Here is a 24,919-nt window from a genome sequence, read left to right as displayed (position 1 = left end):
GACAAACAGCAGATAACTGCATTGCTTTTAATGATGTTGTCATTAAGGACAGTGGCCCATGTTTGGTTTAAAGTTACATCATTTTCAAATGGAAAATTCAGGTGTCGGACTACTGGCAGGAGTCCTTTGCTCATTGCGCAACTACTACCAAGGTAGTGTTTAGGGCGGCAGGTAGCCTAGCGGTTAAAACATTGAGCCAGTAACCGAAAGGTTACCACCAACCTGCTAGCTACACACCTCTTCCAAACCTGCGGCCAGGCAAATGTTCTGGAGGTCTATCAAAACAAGACCTTTTTTTTTTACCTCAGTTTATGTCAAGACATAAACTGCTAACTCTCTCATTATGATTCTTCAAGATGTTTCGCTAGACAGTATGTTGATGAGGGCCTCCGAGATACTGTATGTCTTTTCGTTTGTTAGTTCTGAGACTGCAGCCTTTACACAACATTTAATTGGAGTTTGTATTCTGTATTAATGCAGCTTTGGGAGCATTCATTATTCTAAATATTGTCTGCAATATTGTGACTCAATTGTGACTCAGACCCTTTTAATTGGCACTGCTGAGCTGAGACAGTGGTAGGCTGCTCCCCAATTGCACCCTATTCCCTTTATAGTGCACAACTTTTGACCAGACGTGAATAGGGTGCAATTTGGGACGCTGACGCACTATATATTGTACAAACTTTTTTTTCCTTGATGAAGATTAAACAATTACAGTTACAGTCTCAAAGTATTCTGACAAGGAAGAGACGGGATAGTGAGACGAATCAAACTGGAATATTTAGCATGAGATGCAAATCCCTTTTTCAGCCCTGATATAATTATTTTATGATTTCGTGATTGACTCAACCCCTAAGATGAGGACTTTTGCAGGTTTTAATGTAAATATATAATGAACCAAAACCCCCACTTTGCTCAGCCCTGCCAGACATGATCTCCAAAGGATAGGAGAGGCTTGGATTTACAATGTTCTGAATTTCATTTTTTGGTGCATGGCAGGCAAAAAGAGGGCAAAGAATAAGCTTTGTTCCTTGGGTGTTTTAATTTCCACTGTTACAAATGGCATGAAATTGGGTGCGATCCATCAATGGGTGAGATATAATGGACCCAAAAAGGCATTTTAAAAGGACATTTGGGTACATTAACATACTTTCTGACTTTTAATCGTGTAATTTGTCGGGCTTCGTTTGAAGGGAAAATCTGTCCTTTCATAGAGGGGGGAAGGAAGCAGCCTTCCAAATGTGTACTATAATTCATTTCTTTGCTGGTAAAACTTAAGGGTCTGTGCTATCCGGGATCCTTGGCACGTCCCTATCCTAAACCCTAACCGTAACCATAACCATTACATAACCCAAACCTTAACCTTTGWCTTAACCATTTTAAATGTCAACTTCAATGGGGGTAGGGCTGTTCCAGGGAACCCGGAAAGCACAGACCAAAACTGAAGAAAGCCCCCGAAGACGATTACTTCCAAACAAATGGAATACTGCACCTTCTAATGGGCAGAACGAAGGCTTTATTCCATGGGGATTAGAAATGAGGGCTAATGTGAGGGTCTAATGTGATGGTCTAATGTGAGGGTCTAATGTGAGGGGCTATCAGAGAGGGCAAACCGAACATTGGAGGCGTCCCAGGCCATAGTAGGTAGTTTTTTAAGCACTATTTCCTTTTAGATCCATATCTTACAAAGGTTTGACCGAACACCAGTTTGTCCCTCAAATCCCATGCTATCAACCTATTAGTTATTTATATTTTCCAGGGCCTGGCTTTTCATGACATGGTCACTGGTTTTGGAAATATTTTTGTTGTTGTTGTTGTTGTTGTTGTTGTTGTATACGATACTGTTGGTCCCGTGTGGCTCAGTTGGTAGAGCATGGCGCTTGCAACGCCAGGGTTGTGGGTTCATTCCCCACGGGGGGACCAGGATGAATATGTATGAACTTTCCAATTTGTAAGTCGCTCTGGATAAGAGCGTCAGCTAAATGACTTAAATGTAAATGTAAATCATTCACAGGCGCACACTCGCGCTCACACACACACACGTTATGTTCTTCTATCCTCGTGGGGACCTATAATTAATATCAATATCCATAAAAAAATCCTATTTACCTTAACCCTAATCCATAAACCAAACCTAACTCCTAAACCTAACCACTAACCCCTTTTCCTTACCTTAATTGTAACCCTAAACCTAACCCCTAAACTTAAAATAGCCTTTGTCCATGGGGATGTGGGAAATGTCCCAACGAGGGAGAATTTCCCTTGTTTTACTATCTTTGCACGCACACACACAGTGAGACACTTAATGTTACCGTTATCTCACTTCAAAATCAATTTTAAATGGAGTCTGCTACATTTTTCTGACTAAAGTGGTACTAATAGCCATTAGCCTGTCAGTGAGGTTGTCGCTTGTGATTGTGTTCCCGGTCCTCATGTCTCTCATTGGCAATGGTCTCTTCATACTCTCCATGTCCACAATATCAGGCAGGACTTTAACGTAGCTTCTTGTGAACTGCTGCACATACGAGTTGAAGGATTTAAAAGGTAATCACTCGCCCTCCCACCCAACAATTACGTGTTTTGCCTCAAGCAGCTAGCACTGAACTCAGCAGAAAGGAGCTGAGTTCTGTTATATCCATGATATTTTTCACATGGATAATTATCCTCTATTCCGATCAGACATACTCAACATACAGTATACTGAACTCTACATGTGTACTGTAACATTGTTACAAAATAGCCCCTTTGGAAGTTTGGATGGCATGTTCCATTTCCATGATCCGGGCTCCATTTGTTCCAGCGGCTTAGTTTGATGCCCTTATCTTGTTGTCATTGAGCAGCTTCAGAGCTCATCTCTAAGCTCATCCTGTAAACACATCCTCCCCGTGTCACTTCCTTTAAGCCGATGACATGACAGACAATTAGAGTTTGCTAATTTCTAATGTGGGATGTGAGTTCATGGCAGGTACTATCCAATGCATTTTTTCTGTGTGTTTTTTGGTAGGAGTTGAATAATTGGTATTCTTGTCTGTCTGGCTTAGTTTCATGAAAGCATTCTGTCAAGTGTCTAGGGGAGCGCTCCCTCTCCCATCGTCGACTGATCTACAGGCGTTGTCGGCACAATGCTCTCCATCCGGCCAAGTGGTTCTTGCTCTCATATGCAAGACCACTCAGCAACCGCCATGCTGTCAGAGTCTGGGTGTGTTTGAACTGTAAAAGGCTGATTATGTCAGGAGGACTATAAATGAACAGATAGGATAGGTATCAAGGCAAAACATTTGATGAATTGGAAAGATGGGTGTTTACTGAAAACAACTTTATTTCAATATAGTGTTCCAAAAACAAATTGGTTTCCGATTCAACATGCTCTCCAATGAAGTTCTGTGATTACTGTTATTAATGCACTGTATATCCAAGTAAGAAGGCCTCTTGGAAAGTGTGATTTGAATTTGACTGTTAGTGAATATGATGAAAATGAACTGACACGGACAGAAAGTGGATGGAACCGGAGAGGGAGAGGTGTTAGGTTGACAAAAAGGGACATTCAGATAACTAATAGAGGATGACTGCAGGTTGTGCTGGTGGGTGTAGCTACTTTTGAGCTCCTCCAAATCGAGCTCATCATGGGGGCTCACATACAGCCACATTAATTAGTCCTCAACTGTGTCTCATTTGACTGTACAGAGCCTGACGGCGTGCTTCTCGGCTCTGCTCTTGGTTATGTTCCAAATAGCACCTTATTACGTTTGATCAGAGCCATGTGGTCCCTGCACAAAAGTAGTGTACAACATAGGGAGTAGGGTGCCAATTGGGACACTGCTCTGCACTCATCCATTCAGGAAACAGCTGGTGTCTGTTGAATCCTTAACCAACAGCTATGTGCAGAAAACACAAGAAAGAAGCASCACTTCACCACAGAGTCTCTCGTATCTGATTTGATTCTAGATGAAGAGATTATTCATGACTGAATGGGGAGGATGGAATAGAATATTGTAGAAAAGACTTGATGGTAGGAATGTTGTAGGAGGTTGTTAACATCATCAAAAAGTTGCCTCAGTAGGAACACAGTACGTTTTGKGGTGCTGGACTATGAATAAACTAATTTGCAGCGTCAATTATCTATGATATGTCCTGAAACACCCTGTTAACTGTAATCATCAGGGTATTGATGAAACGACATGCTAAATACGCTATAGGATGTTAGTCGTTGTAAACCAGACACAGTTGCGTTATACAATGGTACATAGCTTTTGCTTTTCTTGATGCCAACGATTGCCAAATAGGCTAGTTTTTCGAAGTGTGTCTAGAAGGTTTTCAAATATTTTGAACTCCCTGCAAATGCACATGCGATTATGTCCTCACCACCACACAGTTAGCTTGGTGTTTTTGAAGTAAGCAACTTATAATAATGAGATAATTTGTCCCAGAATGTGGTCAATGCTTGGCATTTTTCTCAGGGACAGAGGAGAGCTCTATGTAACATTACTGTATTTATTCACACACGTACACATACACACACACACACACCGACAGGAAGGGGATTCAGCGACGTGACAGCCGCTCAGCCACAGCCCCATCCTCTCTGGAGTGTCTCTCTCTGGAATTTACCTGACCCACTCTGTGTCAATGCTGGTTTGTCTGATTCTGACTTCTTTACATAATGAGGTCTCCTCAAGGGCTGCTAGCCTGCTCCATTACCCAGCAGGCCCACTTGTCCGAGCAAAATCAGAACAAACTTCAGGGTTGGCTCATTTAAATCGCTCCAATTAGTTCCCCGGTCTGCCAAGTCATGACATTACATAACAGTAACAGCCATATTAGCAAGCAGTTAGATCACTATGATGACTGCAGATGTTGCTAACAGGTCACATTATGGCTGTGAGTGAGCAGGCATTATTGACTTGTAGCATCCAACATAACAAAAAAATATATAGGAATGCCACAGTCATAAAAACCCAAATGAATGTTGTTGGATCTAGAAAATGGTAAGTTAATGAAAATGCTAAGGAATTGCATAGTGTCCTGGTACTGTAATCACTTCAGACACAAGGATCATCAACACAATCACAACCTTTTATCATGATGATATTTGTATTATTTTGTTTCATGCAGTCTTGCCCCCTGGTCTCTGTTTCTGCCTCCCAACTGCCATCCTATTCCCTATTTAGTGCACTACTTTTGACCAGTGCACCATATGTGCCATTTGGGACTCAGCCTACCTCTAGTGGGCAGACAAGGACCAGACCAGAGGGTGGATGGGCTGGGGAATCTGCCCAGGGTCCATTGGGCAGAGAGTAGATTATATCCAGAGGTATCCCCACCTCCTCCCACCAGGGCACAGAGAGCATATAGCCTTTATGATCAACTCACTGATGTAGTGGTAATGCAATATGGATTTTTTTCCTGGCCCGATTATGTCAACTCTGTAAAAATAAAGGCACCTGGGACTTCCTTCCTGCTACCAGCAGTWTATTTATATCGGCAGCAGCGGCTGGTCACGTTCAAGAGGAAAGCAAGGCAAGCTCGGTTGGGCATATACTACTAGCCCATATGCAATACAGCACTGCCAAGGTGTGTCTGTTGCCTTTGGAGTTTTAGACTCCCCATGGAGATATCATCACCAATGCCATCAGAAGTGGAGATTCTCTATGAGCAGGTTTCACTCTTCGCACATTGGCTTTTCACTCATCCTCCACAACTGTACGTTCTTCTGAGTTTCCCCAGGCTCCTATCCCCATTTATAGTTTGTGCTCCAAATGGCAACATTTTCCCTACATAGTGCACTACTTTTGAACAGATCCTTGTGGGCAGTTGGTGTCTTTCAGTGCATTTAGGTCTTCTCTAGCTGGGTTGGTTGTATGTAGGCTGTGTTCCAATGCTCTAGTTAGTAAAAGTAGAACAGCCCCTTAGCTCATATCAGACGGTGCAGATGGATGCAGCATTGGTGAGTGTCACAAATTATATAAAAGGAAGAGACCGTATCAGAGGAAAATGCTCTCGGAGCATACTGAGAGATTGGCAGAGAGAGAGCCTCTGAATGATCATTTCATTCCCTTCCTGTTATGTGTTTGACCCTCAATAACCTTCCTCCTGCCACTGATGCCTGATAGTTCCTTTCTCAGGCTCAGGGTGCATTAGCCCAGCCATAAACAAGAAAGAGAAGAAAAACAAATAGATTTCTCAGGACCATTCTCCTCCATCTGAGCTGRAAATATGAATTTTTCTGCCATCTCTGTGGTTGTCTCCTAAATTACTCCGTATTCCCAATATAGGGCACTACTTTTGACCATAGCCCTGGACCCTGGTCAAAAGTAGTGCACTATATAGGGAATAGGGTGCCATTTGGTATGCATCCTGCGTCTCTGTAAAGACAATCTGGGAGTCGTCTGTCTGACTGTCACGCTGCGTGGGCGCTCTTCCTTGTTGCATCAGAGTGGAAAGAGAAACTACCTCTCCAAGATGAAATTAAGGTTTTTAAAGTCATTCCTGCATTGAAACACTTCAACCCCTTTGATCCCTTCCTTAATTTTTGGGAGCTTGTAAACCTGTAGTTGAGTGGAATTATTTGAAGATAAACTGAATGGCGAATCGATTGCCCTCCATCACTCTACCCTCACCTCACCCCTCTTTTCCTTCATCCATCMCTCCATCCCCACCCTAGCCCAAAAGCTGCTCTGTCTGCTGCCAAAGTGGAGGGATCAATGGGTCTGTGATGTGATAAGGGCCTCTTGCTCCTTTAATGGAAGCTGCAGTAATTATTAATGGAATCCAGTGTCAGACAGGGGCTGKGTCCAAAATGGCACCATATATTCTCTCTCAATATATATACACTGAGTGTTCAAAACATTAGGATCACCTGCTCTTTCCATGGCATAGACTGACCAGGTGAATCCTGGTGAAAGCTATGATCCCTTATTGATGTAATTTGTTAAATCCACTTCAATCAGTGTAGATAAAGGGCAGACAGGATGAAGAAGCATTTTTAATCCTTGAGACATGAATTGTGTGTGTTCCATTCATAGGGTGAATGGGCAAGACAAAATATTTAAGTACCTTTTGAACCAGGTAGTAGGTGCCAGGTCCCCGGTTTGTGTCAAGAACTGCAACGCTGCTGGGTTTTTCATGCTCAACAGTTTCCCGTGTGTATCAAGACTGGTCCACCACCCAAAGGACATCCAGCCAACTTGACACAAATGTGGGACGCATTAGAGTCAACATTGGCCAGAATCCCTTTGGAACGCTGTCGATACCTTGTAGAGTCCATGCCCCGACGAATTGAGACTGTTCTGAGTGCAAAAGGAATGGCAACTCAATATTGTGAATGTGTTCCTAATGTTTTGTATACTCAGTGTATATTCTCTCTATATACAGTACACTGAACAAAAATATAAACGCAGCATGCAACAATTTCAAAGATTTTAGTAAGTTACAGTTCATTTAAGGAAATCAGTCAATTGAAATGAATGTATTAGGTCCTAACCTATGGATTTCACATGCATATCTGTATTCCCAGTCATCTGTTGGTCATAGATACCTTTAAAAACAGTTAAGGGCRTGGATCAKAAAACCAGTCAGTATCTGATGTGACCACCATTTGCATCATGCAGGACATTGAATGTTGTCCCACTCCTCGTCAATGGCTGTGCAAAGTTGCTGGATATTTGCAGGAACTGGAACACGCTGTTGTACACGTTGATCCAGAGCATCCCAAACATGCTCAATGGTTGATATGTCTGAGTATGCAGGTGGAATAACTTGGACATTTTCAGCATCCAGGAATTGTGTACAGATCCTTAAGACATGGGGCTGTGCATTATTATGCTGAAACAAGCGGTGATGGCGTCGCATTAATGGCAAGACAATAGACCTCAGGATCTCGTCACGGTATCTCTGTGCATTCAAATTGCCATTAATAAAATGCAATCGTGTTCATTGTCCGTAGCTTATGCCTGCCCATACCATAACCGCACCGCCACCATGGRGCACTTTGTTTACAACCTTGACATCAGCAAACTGCTCGCCCACACGATTCCATAAACGCTGTCTGCCATCTGCCCGGTACAGTTGAAACCGGGATTCATCCGTGAAGAGCACAGTTCTCCAGTGTGCCAGTGACCATCAAAGGTGAGCATTAGCCCACTGAATTCGACTATGACGCTGAACTGCAGTCAGATCAAGGCCCTAGTGAGGACAACGAGCATGCAAATGAGCTTCCCTGAGACGTTTCTGACAGCTTGTGCAGAAAATCTTTGATTGTGCAAAGCCACAGTTTCATCAGCTGTCCGGGTGGCTGTTCTCAGACCATCCCGCAGGTGAAGAAGCCGAATGGGGAGGTCCTGGGCTGGCGTGGTTACAAGTGGTCTGCGGTTGTGAGGCTGGTAATGCTAAATTATCTAAAAAGATGTTGGAAGCAGCTTATAGTAGATAAATGAACATTAAATTATCTGACAACAGCTGTGGTGGACATTCCTATAGTCAGCATGGCAATTGCACGCACCCTCAAAACTTGAGACATCTGTGGCATTGTGTTATGTGATAAACTGCATATTTTTATTGTCCTCAGCACAAGGTACACCTGTGTAATGATTATGCTGTTTAATYAGCTTCTTGATATGCCACACCTGTCAGGTGGATGGATTATCTTGGCAAAGGAGAAATGCTCACTAACATTGTTTGTACCAAACATTTCTGGGATCTTTCAGCTCATGAAACACTTTTACATCTTGTGTTTATATTTTTGTTCAGTGTATATACAGTGCCTTTGGAAAGTATTCAGACCCCTTGACTTTTTTCACATTTTGATACGTTACAGCCTTATTCTAAAATTGATGAAATACTTTTCCCCCCTCATCAATCTACACAGAATAGCCCATAATGACAAAGCAAAAACACAATTTTTGAAGTTAGCAAATGTGTATATATATATATTTTAAAAAAGATATCAGATTTACTTAAGCTTTCAGACCCTTTAGTCAGTACTTTGTTGAAGCAGCTTTGGCAGCGATTACAGCATCAAGTTTTCTTGGGTATGACGCTACAAGCTTGGCACACCTGTATTTGGGGAGTTTCTCCCACTTTTCTCTGCAGATCCTCTGTCAGATCCTCTGTCAGGCTGGCAGGCTGGATGGGGAGCATTGCTGCACAGCTATTTTCAGGTCTCTCCAGAGATGTTCGATCGGGTTCAAGTCTGGGCTCTGGCTGTGTCCGAAGCCACATTGTCTTGGCTGTGTGCTTAGGGTTGTTGTCCTGTTGGAAGGCGAACCTTCGCCCCAGTCTGAGGTCCTGAGCGCTCTAGAGCAGGTTTTCATCAAGGATCTCTCTGTACTTTGGAACGTTCATTCTTGCCTCAATCCTGACTAGGCTTCCAGTCCCTGCCGCTGAAAAACATCCCCACAGCATGATCCTGCCACCATGCTTCACCGTAGGGATGGTGCCAGGTTTCCTCCAGACGTGACCCTTGGCATTCAGGCCATAGGGTTCAATCTTGGTTTCATCAGACCAGAGAATCTTGTTTCTCATGGTCTGAGAGTCTTTAGGTGCCTTTTGGCAAACTCCATGTGGGCTGTCATGTGTCTTTTACTGAGGAGGGGCTTCTGTCTGGCCACTCTACCATAAAGGCCTGATTCATGGAGTGCTGCAGAGATGGTTATCCTTCTGGAAGGTTGTTCCATCTCCACAGAGGAACTCTAGAGCTCTGTCAGAGTGACAATCAGGTTCTTGGTCACCTCCCTGACCAAGGCCCTACTCCACCAATTGCTCAGTTTGGCCGGGCGGCCAGCTCTTGGACGAGTCTTGGTGGTTCCAAACGTCTTCCATTTAAGAATGATGGAGGCCACTGTGTTCTTGGGGACCTTTAACGCAGCAGAAATGTTTTGGTACCCTTCCCCAGATCTGTGCCTTGACACAATCCTGTCTCTGAGTTCTATGTTTTTTACTTGCAAAATATTTTTTTTTGAACTGTTTTTGCTTGGTAATTACAGGGTATTGTGTGTAGATTGCTGAGGAAAATTTGTTTTTAATAGATTTTAGAATAAGGCTGTAACATAATAAATTGTGGAAAAAGTCAAAGGGCACTGTATAAATTCTCTATATAGTGTACTACTTTATATAGTGTACTACTACTGCTCTATGTAGGGAATATTGTTCCATTTGGTCAGTCACCAGGTTTTTCTTTCCATAATACAATCTCTTAGTAAGTCTGAATCATTCAACCACACAGTTCTCAGATGTGCAGTATGGCACTGCTTTTGTAAGACGTTCAATACATGCAATATAAACATTTAATATATCTTTAATCTAGACATGCAATTCATGTGAAAGCTTTGGGGGGGTTCAGATCAAGAAAAACATGAATGATGGTCTTTTCATGATGTTTCTAACCTTTATTGTGTTTTATCTCCCCTTTTATCATTTCTAGAGTCGGAAACATGCCAATAAAGTACGGCTGTATTACATGCTACACCCCGTGGATGGAGGTTGCCCAGCTAAGAAACTCAGAACAGACAATGTGAGTACTACACTGGCTCTACACAAGGTGCTAAACACAACCTAAAAGGGTTCTTCGGCTGTCCCCATAGGTGAACCGTTTGAAGAACACTTTTTGGCTCCAGGTAGAACCTTTTTGGGTTCTTTTTGCATAGAGGGTTTTACCTGGAACCCAAAAGGGTTCTCCTATGGGGACAACCGAAGAACCCTTTTGGAACCCTTTTTTCTAAGAGTGTAGTAGTGTCCGTTATACATCTCACTATCATATGTGATTTCACACTTTTACAATAGTAAGAATTGGATAACAGAGTGGAAGTTTTTGACAAATGCATCTCAAATGCATCTCAAAATCATCTCTGCCTTCGATGCACTCACTGACAGTCAGAGGAGTGTTAAACCTTTCTGTCTTAATGGACATTCCTGTTATTGATTCCTACCCCTGTGTCTTGACCTTCTTGCCTCTTGTCAGAGTGATGAATAGATATGTAGTAACACATTTCTGCTTGGCTGAACCAACCGACGTGGAAGTGACAATGAACTGAAAGCCACAGGTTGTCACAGCAGAGCAGCTTTCTGTTAAGTGGAAAGAGCACATTTAGACTATATCCCAAATGGCACCCTACCCAGTGGGTAGTGAACCAACGTGGAATAGACATTGAATTGATGTCATAGTGGGCTTTGGTCAGAAGTAGTGCACTACTAAGTGAATAGGGTGCAACATGTCTCCCATGTAAATGGTATTTTGACACCTGCAATTATGTTCTGCCGTGAAAAACCGGTTGATACATTTTAGTCATTTATCCAGAGCGACTTGTAAGTGCATACATTTCATACTTTTTCCTTCTCCATACTGGTCCCCCGTGGGAATCAAACTCACACCCCTGGCTTTGCAAGCACCATGCTCTACCAACTGAGCCACACGAGATATGTGTGGGTTGTGATGCTTGTGCTTAAAGTCTTCCTTCTTGTCTGAGAGGAACTACAGGAGAAATGGGTGGTGGTGGTGCGCAATTGGGTTTGTGCTTGCTAGCATATGTGCGCCTATCTATGCTGACTCAAAGCTTTCACTGAGCCAAGACAAAGAAACAGAGACAAACAGACAAGCTATTTGCAGGTGTGCTTTCTGTTCTGCATAAAGATAAAACCTGCAGAATTTGTGTCTCATCAGCTTTCTGCACAATCACAGTGGCTACAGTATCATACTTCTGTGAAATAAGGGTTTATGTAATATGATCATATCAATGTGCATACGCTGGGCTTTTGACGTTGAGATCCATTGGTGTTGTGGGGAGATGGTGGCGGTGAGATTAGGGCCATTGCAGTAGTGTCGGATTGGGAGTGTGTAAATCAGTCAGGAGAAGAGCCTCAGACTCAGGTCTCAACTGTGATTAGTCTGTCTGCCAGCTATCAGTCAAGGAGATCTTCTCCTCTGGACCTGATAAGGAATCCTCTAGGGAAAGAGCTCTATCCCTCTCTCTCCTCCTCTCTTTTCTATTTTTGTGTTTGTCTTTCACTCTCTTTCTCTTTCTCCTCCTCTCTGTCTCACACTCTCTGTCCCGCCCTCTATTTCTCTCTGTCTTTCTCTCTTCCTCTGCATTCCTTCCTTCCTTCCATCTCATCTGTCTGTCTGTGTCTCTCTCTCTCAATTAAATTTCAATTTAAGGGCTTTATTGGCATAGGACACATATGTTTACATTGCCAAAGCAAGTGAAATATATAATAAATAAAAGTGAAATAATGAACAGTGAACATCACACTCAAAACTTCCAAAAGAATGAATTACAAATCGTATACAAATAGTACAAATCGTATACAGTGTTGTAACGATGTGGAGATAGTACAAAAGGGAAAATAAATATCAGTTGTATTTACAATGTGGTTTGTTCTTCACTGGTTGCCATTTTCTTGTGGCAACAGGTCACACATCTTGCTGCTGTGATGGCACACTGTGGTATTCCACCCAACAGATAGGGGTTTATCAAAATKGTATTTGTTTTCTAATTCTTTGTGTGTCTGTGTAATCTGAGGGAAACATGTCATCATACATTTGGCAGGAGGTTAGGAAGTGCAACTCAGTTTCCACCTCATTTTGTGGGCAGTGTGTGCATAGCCCGTCTTCTCTTGAGAGACAGATCTGCCTTTCTCAATAGAAAGGCTATGCTCACGGAGTCTGTACATAGTCAAAGCTTTCCTTACTTTTGGGTCAGGTATTCTGCCACTGTGTACTCTCTGTTTTGGGCCAAATAGCATTCTAGTTTGATCAGTTTTTTTGGTGAATTCTTTCCAATGTGTCAAGTAATATTTTTTTTGTTTTCTCAGGATTTTTTKGGGTCTAATTGTGTTGCTGTCCTGGGGCTCTGTGGGGTCTGTTTGTGAACAGAGCCCCAGGACCAGCTTACTTAGAGAAGTCTTCTCCAGGTTCATCTCTCTGTAGGACCAGGACGTCATTTGGGAAACTGTGTGGTAGAGGGTCTATTTTTTATTTAACTTTTATTTAACTAGGCAAGTCAGTTAAGAACAAATTATTATTTACAATGACGGCCTAGGGACAGTGGGTTAACTACCTTGCTCAGGGGCCGAACGACAGATTTTTACCTTGTCGGCTCGGGGATTTGATCTAGCAACCTTTTACTTTGAGTCCTATAGATTTAGCTACAGTTCTATACTATAAGATACAATAACTTGTCCATTTAATCTATTTGAGATGCCTTGTTGATCCAGCTTTAAGTGAAAACATGTCCTATGTTCAGTGGTTTTGAGCAATAACTTTGCTGTTGGATTCCTCACATAGCGAGATCTCTTTTGATGACTACGAGTTTACATAAATATCAAACACCCAAGAGAGATATATATATATATATATATATATATATATATATATATATATATATAAAATACACCATGCAGACCAGTAAAATGTATTACTGTATTACCCACTCTAGCGTGCATGCAATCCTCGATAGGGGGATTAGTAGTTATTCATTTCCCTACATGAACAAAATAAGCAGCCTCCAAAAATGGCATCCAGGGGAATAGGTTGCTGGAGGTAGCTGAGGCAAATATTTGTTTTCTACGGCTCTATTTTACCTTTTCAGCTGCTTTCAAGATCAAAGCTCCCATGCTGTTGTGTATTGTGGATCAACGGCCTCTGTAATCAGTGTATTCTCTGTGTTATCAGTGAAAGCTGTGCTCTCATGCTCTGTGTCTGTGCTGCTACATCACTGAGCAACACACCAGACAGGAAAACTGCACTGGTCTACCTTTCATAGCTAAGGTTGATGTTCTGTGTCGTCCAGTGTAGTTAAGGCTGGGATTTTGGCTGGGTTTGTATTGTCTAAAATGTATGATATATTTTTAACCGTATAATTGCTTGATTCAAAGATTTAATGAAATCAGAACCGTGAAGGAGAGGTACAGTACCGGTCAAAGGTTTGGACACACCTACTCATTCTTTATTTGTACAATTTTCTACATTGTAGAATAATACTGAAGATATCAAAACTATAAAATAGCAAGCCAGCAGCATACCACCCTGCATCCCACTGCTTGCTTGCTTCTGAAGCTAAGCAGGGTTGGTCCTGGTTGGTCCCTGGAGACCAGATGCTGCTGGATGTGGTGTTGAAGGGCCAGTAGGATGCACCCTTTCCTCTGGTCTAAAGTTTTTTTTTAAATATCCCAGTTCCCCAGGGCAGTGATTGTGGACATTGCCTTGTGTAGGGTGCGTCTTTCGGGTGGGACGTTAAACAGGTGTCTTGACTCTGTGGTCACTAAAGATCCCATAGCACCTATCCTAAGAGTAGGGGTGTTAACCCTGTGCAACCCTAAATTCCCAATCTGGCCTTCATGCCACCTAATCTTCCCCAGTTTACAATTGGCTCATTCATCTCCTCTCCCCTGTAACTATTCACCAGGTTGTTAATGAGAATGTGTTAGCTGTTAACTTGCCTGGTAAAATAAGGGTAAAATTTAAAATTAAAAAATATATGGTATCATGTAGTAATCGAAAAAGTGTTAAACAAATCAATATATTTGAGACTATTCAAAATAGCCACCCTTTGCCTTGATGAGAGCTTTGTGACACTCTTGGCATTCTCTCAACCAGCTTCACCTGGAATGCTTTTCCAACAGTCTTGAAGTAGTTCCCACATATGCTGAGCACTTGTTGGCTGCTTTTCCTTCACTCTGCGGTCCAACTCATCCCAAACCATCTCAATTGGGTTGAGGTCAGGTGATTGCGGAGGCACTCCATCATTCTCCTCYCTGGTCAAATAGCCCTTACACCGCCTGGAGGTGTGTTAGGTCATTGTCCTGTTGAAAAACAAATGATAGTCTCACTAAGCTCAAACCAAATGGGATGTCATATCACTGCAGAATGCTGTGGTAGCCATGCTGGTTAAGTTTGCCTTGAATTCAAAATAAATCACAGACAGTGTCACCAGCAACCCCCCCCCCCCCCACCACACATCACACCTCCTCCTCCAATCTTCACGGTGGGAACTACACATGTGGAGATAACCCGTTCATCTACTCTGTATCTCACAAAGACACAGCGGTTGGAACCAAAAATCACAAATTTAGACTCATCAGACCAACGGACAGATTTCCACCAGTCTAATGTCCACTGCTCGTGTTTCTTAGCCCTAGCAAGTCTCTTATTATTATTGGTGTCTTTTAGTAGTGGTTTCTTTGCAGCAATTCGACCATGAAGGCCTGATTCACGCAGTCTCCTCTGAACAGTTGATGTTGAGATCTGAGGTGCAGTTAATTCTAATGAACTTATCCTCTGCAGCAGAGGTAACTCACAGTCTTCTTTTTCTGTGGCGGTCCTCATGAGAGCCAGTTTCATCATAGTGCTTGGTTTTTGCGACTGCACTTGAAGAAACTTTCAAAGTTCTTGAAATTTTCCGCATTGACTGACCTTAATGACTTAAAGTAATGATGGACTGTCATTTCTCTTTGCTTATTTGAGCTTTTCTTGCCATAATATGGACTTGGTCTTTTACCAAATAGGGCTGTCTTCTGTATACCATCCCTACCTTTTCAAAGCACAACTGATTGGCTCAAACACATTAAGAAGGAAAGAAATTCCACAAATGAACTTTCTACAAGGCACACCTGTTAATTGAAATGCATTCCAGGTGATTACCTCTTGAAGCTGGTTGAGAGAATGCCAAGAGTGTGCAAAGCTGTCATCAAGGCAAAGCGTGGCTACTTTGAAGAATACATTTTGATCTGTTTAGCACTTTTTTTGGTTACTACATGATTCCATGTGTGTTATTTCATAGTTGTGATGTCTTCACTATTATTCCACTGTGTAGAAAATTGTAAGAAAAAAAAAACCTTGAATGAGTAGGTGTGTCCAAACTTTTGATTGATACTGTATGTTTACGTTGATGGAAAGTGGTTTATCAATGAGAAATGTCTGGCGTGTTCAAAAGTAGTGCACTATATAGGGAATATTTGGGATGCACACTGAATATTTACATCCACTACATTTTCTCTAAGTAACCAGATATGGAGGGGCATTGGCCTATGACTTAAACTACAGATAATGAGTCTCGGAGATGCAGCATATTACAGTTTCTCTCAGCCTTGAACTTCCCACAATGAGCATTTTTTTTTTTATATCTCATAACGTCACAGGCCTCTATCAGCATAATCCAGTCAAAAATWGCTGAGATAGATAATTGAATGCTCTTCATCTTGTGGAGTTGAGATCATTTAAAGCAAAGCAGCTTTGACGTACAGCAAGCAGGGCGGGAATATATGCATATTTAATATATTACTACCTGGAATAACCTTTGTAGTTAGCAATGGAATTACAAAGAGTCAATTAAGAAATTATGAGATTGTTTTAGAGCATGGTTTTTCATTGTTTTCATTTACTTTCTTTGAAAGGACATAGTGAGTGAGCATTCATGCTTACATATTAGTTCAGGGAGTGCATACATAATGGGGATGGGGGGGTCTCGTATGCAGCAGCAATCCCCTTCACTTAAGGCCAGGGATCACAGGCTGAAATTACATTTTTGCTTCTACCCATCAATTTTGAGATTTGTTGTTTTTTTGGTCCATTAATATTAGTTTTTTCAAAAAGTTAACATAAAAAGGTCCAAACTTTTTATTTTCTTTAGTTTATCATACTACTGTCCTCAACATTTTAATGAATTTTAACCACTTAGAAATGTACATACATCAATCATTTCAAAGCTCATTACATTAAATTACACATCATTTAAAAGCCCATTATATTAAATTACACATCATTTAAAAGCCCATTACATTAAATTACACATAATTTAAAAGCCCATTACATTAAATTACACATCATTTAAAAGCCCATTTCATTAAATTACACATCATTTAAAAGCCCATTTCGTAGAGAGTGTTACAAATTGGACTATATTTAGTAACTTCCTTTGAAGAGATGGTGATTGGGTCTAAATAGTCATTTGCTAGTCTAAATTCTGTGTAGTTGTCTTTAACTGCCATTTCCTGAAAGTCAGACTCTTCCCACACTCCAACAAATGTTCTCAGCTGTAGAAGCATCTGCATTCACCAAATGTTGTGTGGTTATCCTTAGATATATTCTCCTGACTTGCCCAGAGGAATATGCTGAAATATTGTACATTTTGCCACATAGGAAAAACGTGGCAAAAAATGTATGTTACGTACATCTTTAGTATTTTACAGATAGAAAGTCCTGAAGTGAAACCAAAATATTTAGGCTGACTTCATCCAGTGTTCAGATTTGTTTTGCCGCAATATGTGCATATTTTGAGATATAACCTCATTTGCATATTTTTCTGGTTGTTTTATACAAAAAGGTCTTATATTTGTGTCTACATYCAACTGGTAAAAGAAGTTGATTGTGATATGATTAAGTTGAGAAAAAAAGTACCCTATGAGGGTGTGGTGCCTGGCCTTAATCTTAACTGGAGTGCTGTCCACAGACACTATGGATGCATCCCAAATGAAACCATACTGGATTACTATTGACAAGAGCCATATGGGCCTGAATAGAATGCCATTTGGGACGCAGGCCATGACAGCCAGTTCACTACACTGCTCTAACAAGCTTACATGCTCAGTCTGCAGCCAATCCACTCACAGACAATAAATGGTAGCAAATCAGAGAAGAGAGCAGAACAGAAGACCGTCATAGCCATGTCCATCTGCTACTGTGTTGGATCAGCCTAGTGGCATTCGTTACTAATAGGTACATGGCCCCCGAAGGACAGTTAAAATGTCATCCTTAGCTCCGGGCCCTGTAACTCAATGCAGAAGCCATTAAAGAGGATACAATTAGCGACAGGGGGAGACTTTTGGGCTGATTGAATATCTCATCAGAGCTCCACTCCTATTTAATTAGTGGTGTTTAAATCAACCCTTCATGGGCAGTAACAGGATAGAGTTCCAGGGGAGGAGAGGAGAGGGATCCAGTTGCAGCAGTGGGAGAGACTGAAGTTAACCAGACAGACAGAGAACCCAAAAATTACAGTACAGTAGTCTCTCTCTCTCTACCCTCTATTTCTATCTTTCTTACTCCCCCCCTTTTCTCACTCTCTCTCCCCTCTATTTCTATCTCTCTTCCTTCCCCCCTCTCTCTCACTGCTGCATCACTGATGAGAAATAAATAATATAATAATAATAGGATATAATTATCCTAGAGAGCCAGATAACCCAAATCTGTACAGTAGGCTAGCTCCTCTCTCTCTCGCTCTCTCTCCTCTCCAGTACATCTGCTCAGTTCCTTTCTGCGGTATTACAGTTTTCCGCTACTCAGCTAGTCTACACAGAACACATCCCAGTGGTAGAATACATCCCGGCGGCTGAACACATTATAAATTGTGCATCATGTGCATTTATCACCTTGTTTAAGGCTGTGGTTACCATAATGTTATCCCTTGATGCTCACACTATGCACTCACACTATCCACTGTCATTCTCCATTGACTGTAACAGCAGGTATGAGATGTGGTAGAAAAGGCAGTGAAATAAGCGTTATCCCTGGACACATTCAACATTTGTAATGTTTTCTGTATTTTTTACTCACAAAAATGTTGAATGTTGATAGCCTGATCTTTCCAGTCCTTTACAAAAGGACATTAGAGAGCTATGAAACAGATTGGATTAAACTGGGCTGTGACTGTTCTGTGGCTTTAAGGTGGCTAAAATACACAGGAGTGAGGAGGGAGGGAAGGAGGGATGGAGAGAGAGCGCCCCTGTGTCTGGACCTGGCTGAGCAACTGTTTGGACCTCACCTGACAACTGTGGCAGGCTAATCTGACCACAGTACGTCGGTTTGGTAACCTGTTCTCGCAGAGGTGGAGCGGCCAATGAATGGTGCATCAAAAATAATCCCACGACCCACATAATTTTGGCAACATGTTTCGCAATGACCTGTCTTTCTTGGGATGATAGAAAAACTGTTTTGTGTTCAGCGTGTCCAAAATGAAGATTAAACATTTTGATGTTTGAACGTATCCACATTATATATATATCAAATCAAATCAAATGTATTTATATAGCCCTTCTTACATCAGCTGATATATCAAAGTGCTGTACAGAAACCCAGCCTAAAACCCCAAACAGCAAGCAATGCAGGTGTAGAAGGACGGTGGCTAGGAAAAACTCCCTAGAAAGGCCAAAACCTAGGAAGAAACCAAGAGAGGAACCAGGCTATGAGGGGTGGCCAGTCCTCTTCTGGCTGTGCCGGGTGGAGATTATAACAGAACATGGCCAAGATGTTCAAATGTTCATAAATGACCAGCATGGTCAAATAATAATAATCACAGTGGTTGTCGAGGGTGCAGCAAGTCAGCACCTCAGGAGTAAATGTAGAGTTGGCTTTTCATAGCCAATCATTGAGAGTATCTCTACCGCTCCTGCTATCTCTAGAGAGTTGAAAACAGCAGGTCTGGGACAGGTAGCACGTCCGGTGAACAGGTCAGGGTTCCATAGCCGCAGGCAGAACAGTTGAAACTGGAGCAGCAGCATGGCCAGGTGGACTGGGGACAGCAAGGAGTCATCATGCCAGGTAGTTCTGAGGCATGGTCCTAGGGCTCAGGTCCTCCGAGAGAGAGAAAGAAAGAAAGAGAGAATTAGAGAGAGCATACTTAAATTCACACAGGACACCGGATAAGACAGGAGAAATACTCCAGATATAACAGTCTGACCCTAGCCCCCGACACATAAACTACTGCAGCATAAATACTGGAGGCTGAGACAGGAGGGGTCGGGAGACACTGTGGCCCCATCCGATGATACCCCCGGACAGGGCCAAACAGGCAGGATATAACCCCACCCACTTTGCCAAAGCACAGCCCCCACACCACTAGAGGGATTACTATCTCCGCCACAGCACAACCCAAGGGTATATATATATATGTATGTATGTATGTTTGTTTCATTTAACCTGTTTTTAACTAGGAAAGTCAGTTAAGAACAAATTATTATTTACAGTGAGGGCCTAGGAACAGTGGGTTAACTTGTTATGGATAGGGGGCAGCATTTTCACGTTTGGATAAAAAGCGTGCCCGGAGTAAACTGCCTGCTACTCAGTCCCAGTTGCTAATATATGCATATTATTAGTAGATTTGGATAGAAAACACTCTGAAGTTTATAAAACTGTTTGAATGATGTCTGTGAGTATAACTTTTTAGGGATGCAATCCCGTTAACGGAATCGATATGACAACAACCAGTGAAAGTACAGGGCGCTAAATTCAAACAGAAATCTCATATTTAAAATTCCTCAAGCATACAAGTATTTCACACCATTTTAAAGATACACTTCTTGTTAATCCCAYCAGTGTCGATTTCAAAAAGGCTTTACAGCGAAAGCACCACAAACGATTATGTTAGGTCACCACCAAATCACAGAAAAACACAGCCATTTTTCCAGCCAAAGACAGGAGTCACAAAAGCAGAAATAGAGATAAAATGAATCACTAACCTTTGATGATCTTCATCTGATGACACTCGTAGGACTTCATGTTACACAATACATATATGTTTTGTTCGATAAAGTTCATATTTATATCCAAAAACCTCAGTTTTTGGATATAGGGAGGGAGAGAGAGACAGACGGAGGGCGGGAGACAGAGACAGACGGAGGGAGGGAGAGAGAGAGAGAGACGGAGGGAGAGAGAGAGAGACGGAGGGAGCGAGAGAGAGATGTTTGTCTCAGTTTGTAAAATATAAAGTTTATCATTTACTGAACTTCCGGCGCCGAAAAGAGATGGCGCCTCGCTTCGCGTTCCTTGAAAATATGCAGTATTTTGTTTTTTACGTGTTATTTCTTACATCGGTACCCCAGGTAATCTTAGGTTTCATTACATACAGTCGGGAGAACTACTGAATATACGATTAACGTCAACTCATCATCGTTCCTACCAGGAATATGACTTTCCCGAAACGGATCCAGTGTTTTGCCTTCCACCCAATACAATGGATCTGATCCCAGCCGGCGACCCTGTGCGACGCCGAAAAAGGGGAAAACGAGGCGGTCTCGTGGTCAGGCTTCGGAGACGGGCACATCGCGCTCCACTCCTAGCATACTACTCGCCAATGTCCAGTCTCTTGACAATAAGGTTGATGAAATCCGAGCACGGGTAGCATTCCAGAGAGACATCAGGGATTGCAACGTGCTCTGCTTCAGGAAACATGGCTAACTCAAGGGACGCTAACGGAGTCGGTGCAGCAGCTGGTTTCTTCATGCATCGCGCCGACAGAAACAAACATCTTTCGGTAAGAAGAGGGGCGGGGGGTATGCCTTATGATTAACGAGAAGTGGTGTGATCATCATAAACAAACACAGGAACTCAAGTCATTCTGTCACCTGATCTAGAACTCCTCACAATCAAATGTCGACCGCATTATCTACCAAGGGAATTCTTTTCAATCATAATACAGCCGTATATATTCCCCCCAAGCAGACACATCGATGGCCCTGAACGAACTTTATCTGACTCTTTGTAAACTGGAACCACACACCTGAGGCTGCATTCATCGTAGCTGGGATTTTAACAAGGCTAATCTAAAAACAAAACTCCCTAAATTCTATCAGCATACGATTGTGCTACCAGGGCTGGAAAAACACTAGACCATTTGTTACTAATTTCCGCGACGCTTATAAGGCCCTCCCCGCCCCCTTTCGGAAAGCTGACCACGACTCCATTTTGTTGATTCCAGCCTACAAACAGAAACTCAAACAACAAGCTCCCGCGCTCAGGTCTGTTCAACGCTGGTCCGACAATCTGAATCCACGCTTCAAGACTGCTTCGATCACGCGGATTGGAATATGTTCCGCATCGCGTCCAACAACATATTGACGAATATGCTGATTCGGTGAGCGAGTTCATTAGGAAGTGCATTGACGATGTCGTACCCACAGCAACGATAAAAACATTCCCAAACCAGAAACCGTGGATTGACGGCAGCATTCCGCGTGAAACTGAAAGCGCGAACCACTGCTTTTAACCAGGGCAAGGTGACCGGAAGCATGACCGAATACAAACAGTGTAGATTATTCTCTCCGCAAGGCAATCAAACAGGCTAAGTCTCAGTACAGAGACAAAATCGAGTCGCAATTCAACAGCTCAGACACAAGAGTATGTGCAGGGTCTACAGTCAATCACGGATTGACTGTAGCCCCGTCGCGGACCAGGATGTCTTGCTCCCAGACAGGCTAAACAACTTTTTTGCCCGTTTGAGGACAATACAGTGCCACTGACACGGCCCCTACCAAAACTGCGGGCTCTCCTTCACTGCAGCCGAGGTGAGTAAAACATTTAACGTGTTAACCCTCGCAAGGCTGCAGGCCCAGACGGCATTCCAGCCGCGTCCTCAGAGCATGCGCAGACCAGCTGGCTGGTGTGTTTACGGACATATTCAATCAATCCTTATCCCAGTCTGCTGTTCCCACATGCTTCAAGAGGGCCACCATTGTTCCTGTTCCCAAGAAAGCTAAGGTAACTGAGCTAAACGACTACCGCCCCATAGCACTCACTTCCGTCATCATGAAGTGCTTTGAGAGACTAGTCAAGGACCATATCACCTCCACCCTACCGGACACCCTAGACCCATCCAATTTGCTTACCGACCCATAGGTCCACAGACGACGCAATCGCAACCACACTGCACACTGCCCTAACCATCTGGACAAGAGGAATACCCATGTGAGAATGCTGTTCATCGTTACAGCTCAGCATTTAACACCATAGTACCCTCCAAACTCGTCATCAAGCTCGAGACCTGGGTCTCGACCCCGCCTTGTGCAACTGGGTCCTGGACTTCCTGACGGGCGCCCCAGGTGGTGAGGGTAGGTAACAACATCTCCACCCGCTGATCCTCAACACTGGGGCCCCACAAGGGTGCGTTCTGAGCCCTCTCTGTACTCCCTGTTCACCAGGACTGCGTGGCATGCACGCCTCCAACTCAATCATCAAGTTTGCGGATGACACTACAGTGGTAGGCTTGATTACCAACAACGACGAGACGGCCTACAGGGAGGAGGTGAGGGCCCTCGGAGTGTGGTGTCAGGAAAATAACTCCACACTCAACGTCAACAAAACAAGGAAGATGATTGTGGCTTCAGGAAACAGCAGAGGGAGCACCCCCTATCCACATCGACGGTCAGTAGTGGAGAAGGTGGAAAGTTTTAAGTTCCTCGGTGTACACATACGGACAAACTGAATTGGTCCACCCACACAGACAGCGTTGTGAAGAAGGCGCAGCAGCGCCTCTTCAACCTCAGGAGGCTGAAGAATTCGGCTTGTCACCAAAAGCACTCACAACTTCTACAGATGCACAATCGAGGCATCCTGTCGGGCTGTATCACCGCTGGTACGGCAACTGCTCGCCCAAACCGTAAGGCTCTCCAGAGGGTGTGAGGTCTGCAGAACGCATCACCAGGGGCAAACTACCTGCCCTCCAGGACACCTACACCACCCGTGTCACAGGAAGGCCATAAAGATCATCAAGGACAACAACCACCCAAGCCCCTGCTGTTCACCCCGCTATCATCCAGAAGGCGAGGTCAGTACAGGTGCATCAAAGCAGGACCGAGAGACTGAAAAACAGCTTCTATCTCAAGGCCATCAGACTGTTAAACAGCCACCACTAACTTTAGCGGCCGCTGCCAACATACTGACTCAACTCCAGCCACTTTAAAAATGGGAATTGATGGAAATTATGTAAAAATGTCCACTAGCCACTTTAAACAATGCCACTTAATACAATGTTTACATACCCTACATTACCCATCTCATATGTATATACTGTACTCTATATCATCTACTGCATCTTGCCATCTTTATGTAATACATGTACCACTAGCCACTTTAAACTATGCCACTTTATGTTTACATACCCTACAGTACTCATCTCATATGTATATACCGTACTCTATACCATCTACTGCATCTGCCATGCCGTTCTGTACCACCACTCATTCATATATCTTTATGTACATATTCTTTATCCCTTTACACTTGTGTGTAAGGTAGTGTTGTGGAATTGTTAGGTTAGATTACTGTTGGTTATTACTGCATTGTCGGAACTAGAAGCACAAGCATTTCGCTACACTCGCATTAACATCTGCTAACTATGTGTATGTGACTAATAAATTTGATTTGATTTGATTTGATTTATTATCATCATCAAAGGCTTTTTTGTGTTTTTTTAGCACCTCTGGGAGCATCTGTCTGTTTTTCATGAACTTACATGGATATCATTGAATTCATTCTTATGTTGTCCTATTTGTACTTAATTATCTCTAGAGGCTGTTAAGAAAAGAAAGACATACATTGCTTTCAGTGTTAGTTGTACCCAGTTTCTGCCTCTGTTAGTCACTAGTTTTGGCTAAAAAGGCTTTGGTTTAATATGTAGGTCTCACGCCAAAAATGATGCTAAACATCATTGCAGTGCCAGTGGCTTTATGTGTTGTTTGTCAGTTGAAGACTGTCTGTTTCCATATGATTGGACCTGTGAGTCCTTCCTTCCTTACATGGGATTGCGGGCAGGCGAGGAGTGTAGCGGAGGCCACCAAACACAGGCTGCTGATTGGAAATGGCACAGGTGAAGTGAACTGCATTGACTTGACAAGAAGTGACTGCAGTCTTATGCTTGGTTGCCTTATCCTTGAGCAATATCCAACAGATTGCCCACACATCTCTTAATCTGTGCATGGCTTGGTTTTGGCAGTCAGGCTGGGACCGGGGACGGGGGCTATAGAGGCCCTCTCTTCTCCAAGAGAGGATAGGATCAGAAAGATCACATGCACACCCATAAGTAAGTGTGTGTGTGTGTGTGTTGTGTGTGTGTGTGTTGTGTGTGTTGTGTGTGGTGTGTGTGTGTGTGTGTGTGTGTGTGTGTGTGTGTGTGTGTGTGTGTGTGTGTGTGTGTTGTGTGGTGTGTGTGTGGTGTGTGTG

General features: G+C 42.9%; 1 protein-coding gene across 1 annotated transcript in view; it reads left to right on the top strand.

Annotated features, from left to right (window-relative positions):
- Positions 1–24,919, top strand: part of zmat4a (zinc finger, matrin-type 4a) — a 225,006-nt gene that overhangs the window by 88,507 nt on the left and 111,580 nt on the right. Inside the window, exon 3 of the mRNA XM_023978307.2 lies at positions 10,418–10,507. Coding sequence (XP_023834075.1) covers positions 10,418–10,507 — 90 coding nt within the window. The remainder of the gene's footprint in view (positions 1–10,417; positions 10,508–24,919) is intronic.

Source organism: Salvelinus sp. IW2-2015, linkage group LG33, assembly GCF_002910315.2.
Source record: "Salvelinus sp. IW2-2015 linkage group LG33, ASM291031v2, whole genome shotgun sequence".
NCBI lineage: Eukaryota > Metazoa > Chordata > Actinopteri > Salmoniformes > Salmonidae > Salvelinus > Salvelinus sp. IW2-2015.
Note: the sequence above shows the minus strand (reverse complement) of the source record. Positions and strands in the feature narration are given on the sequence as shown.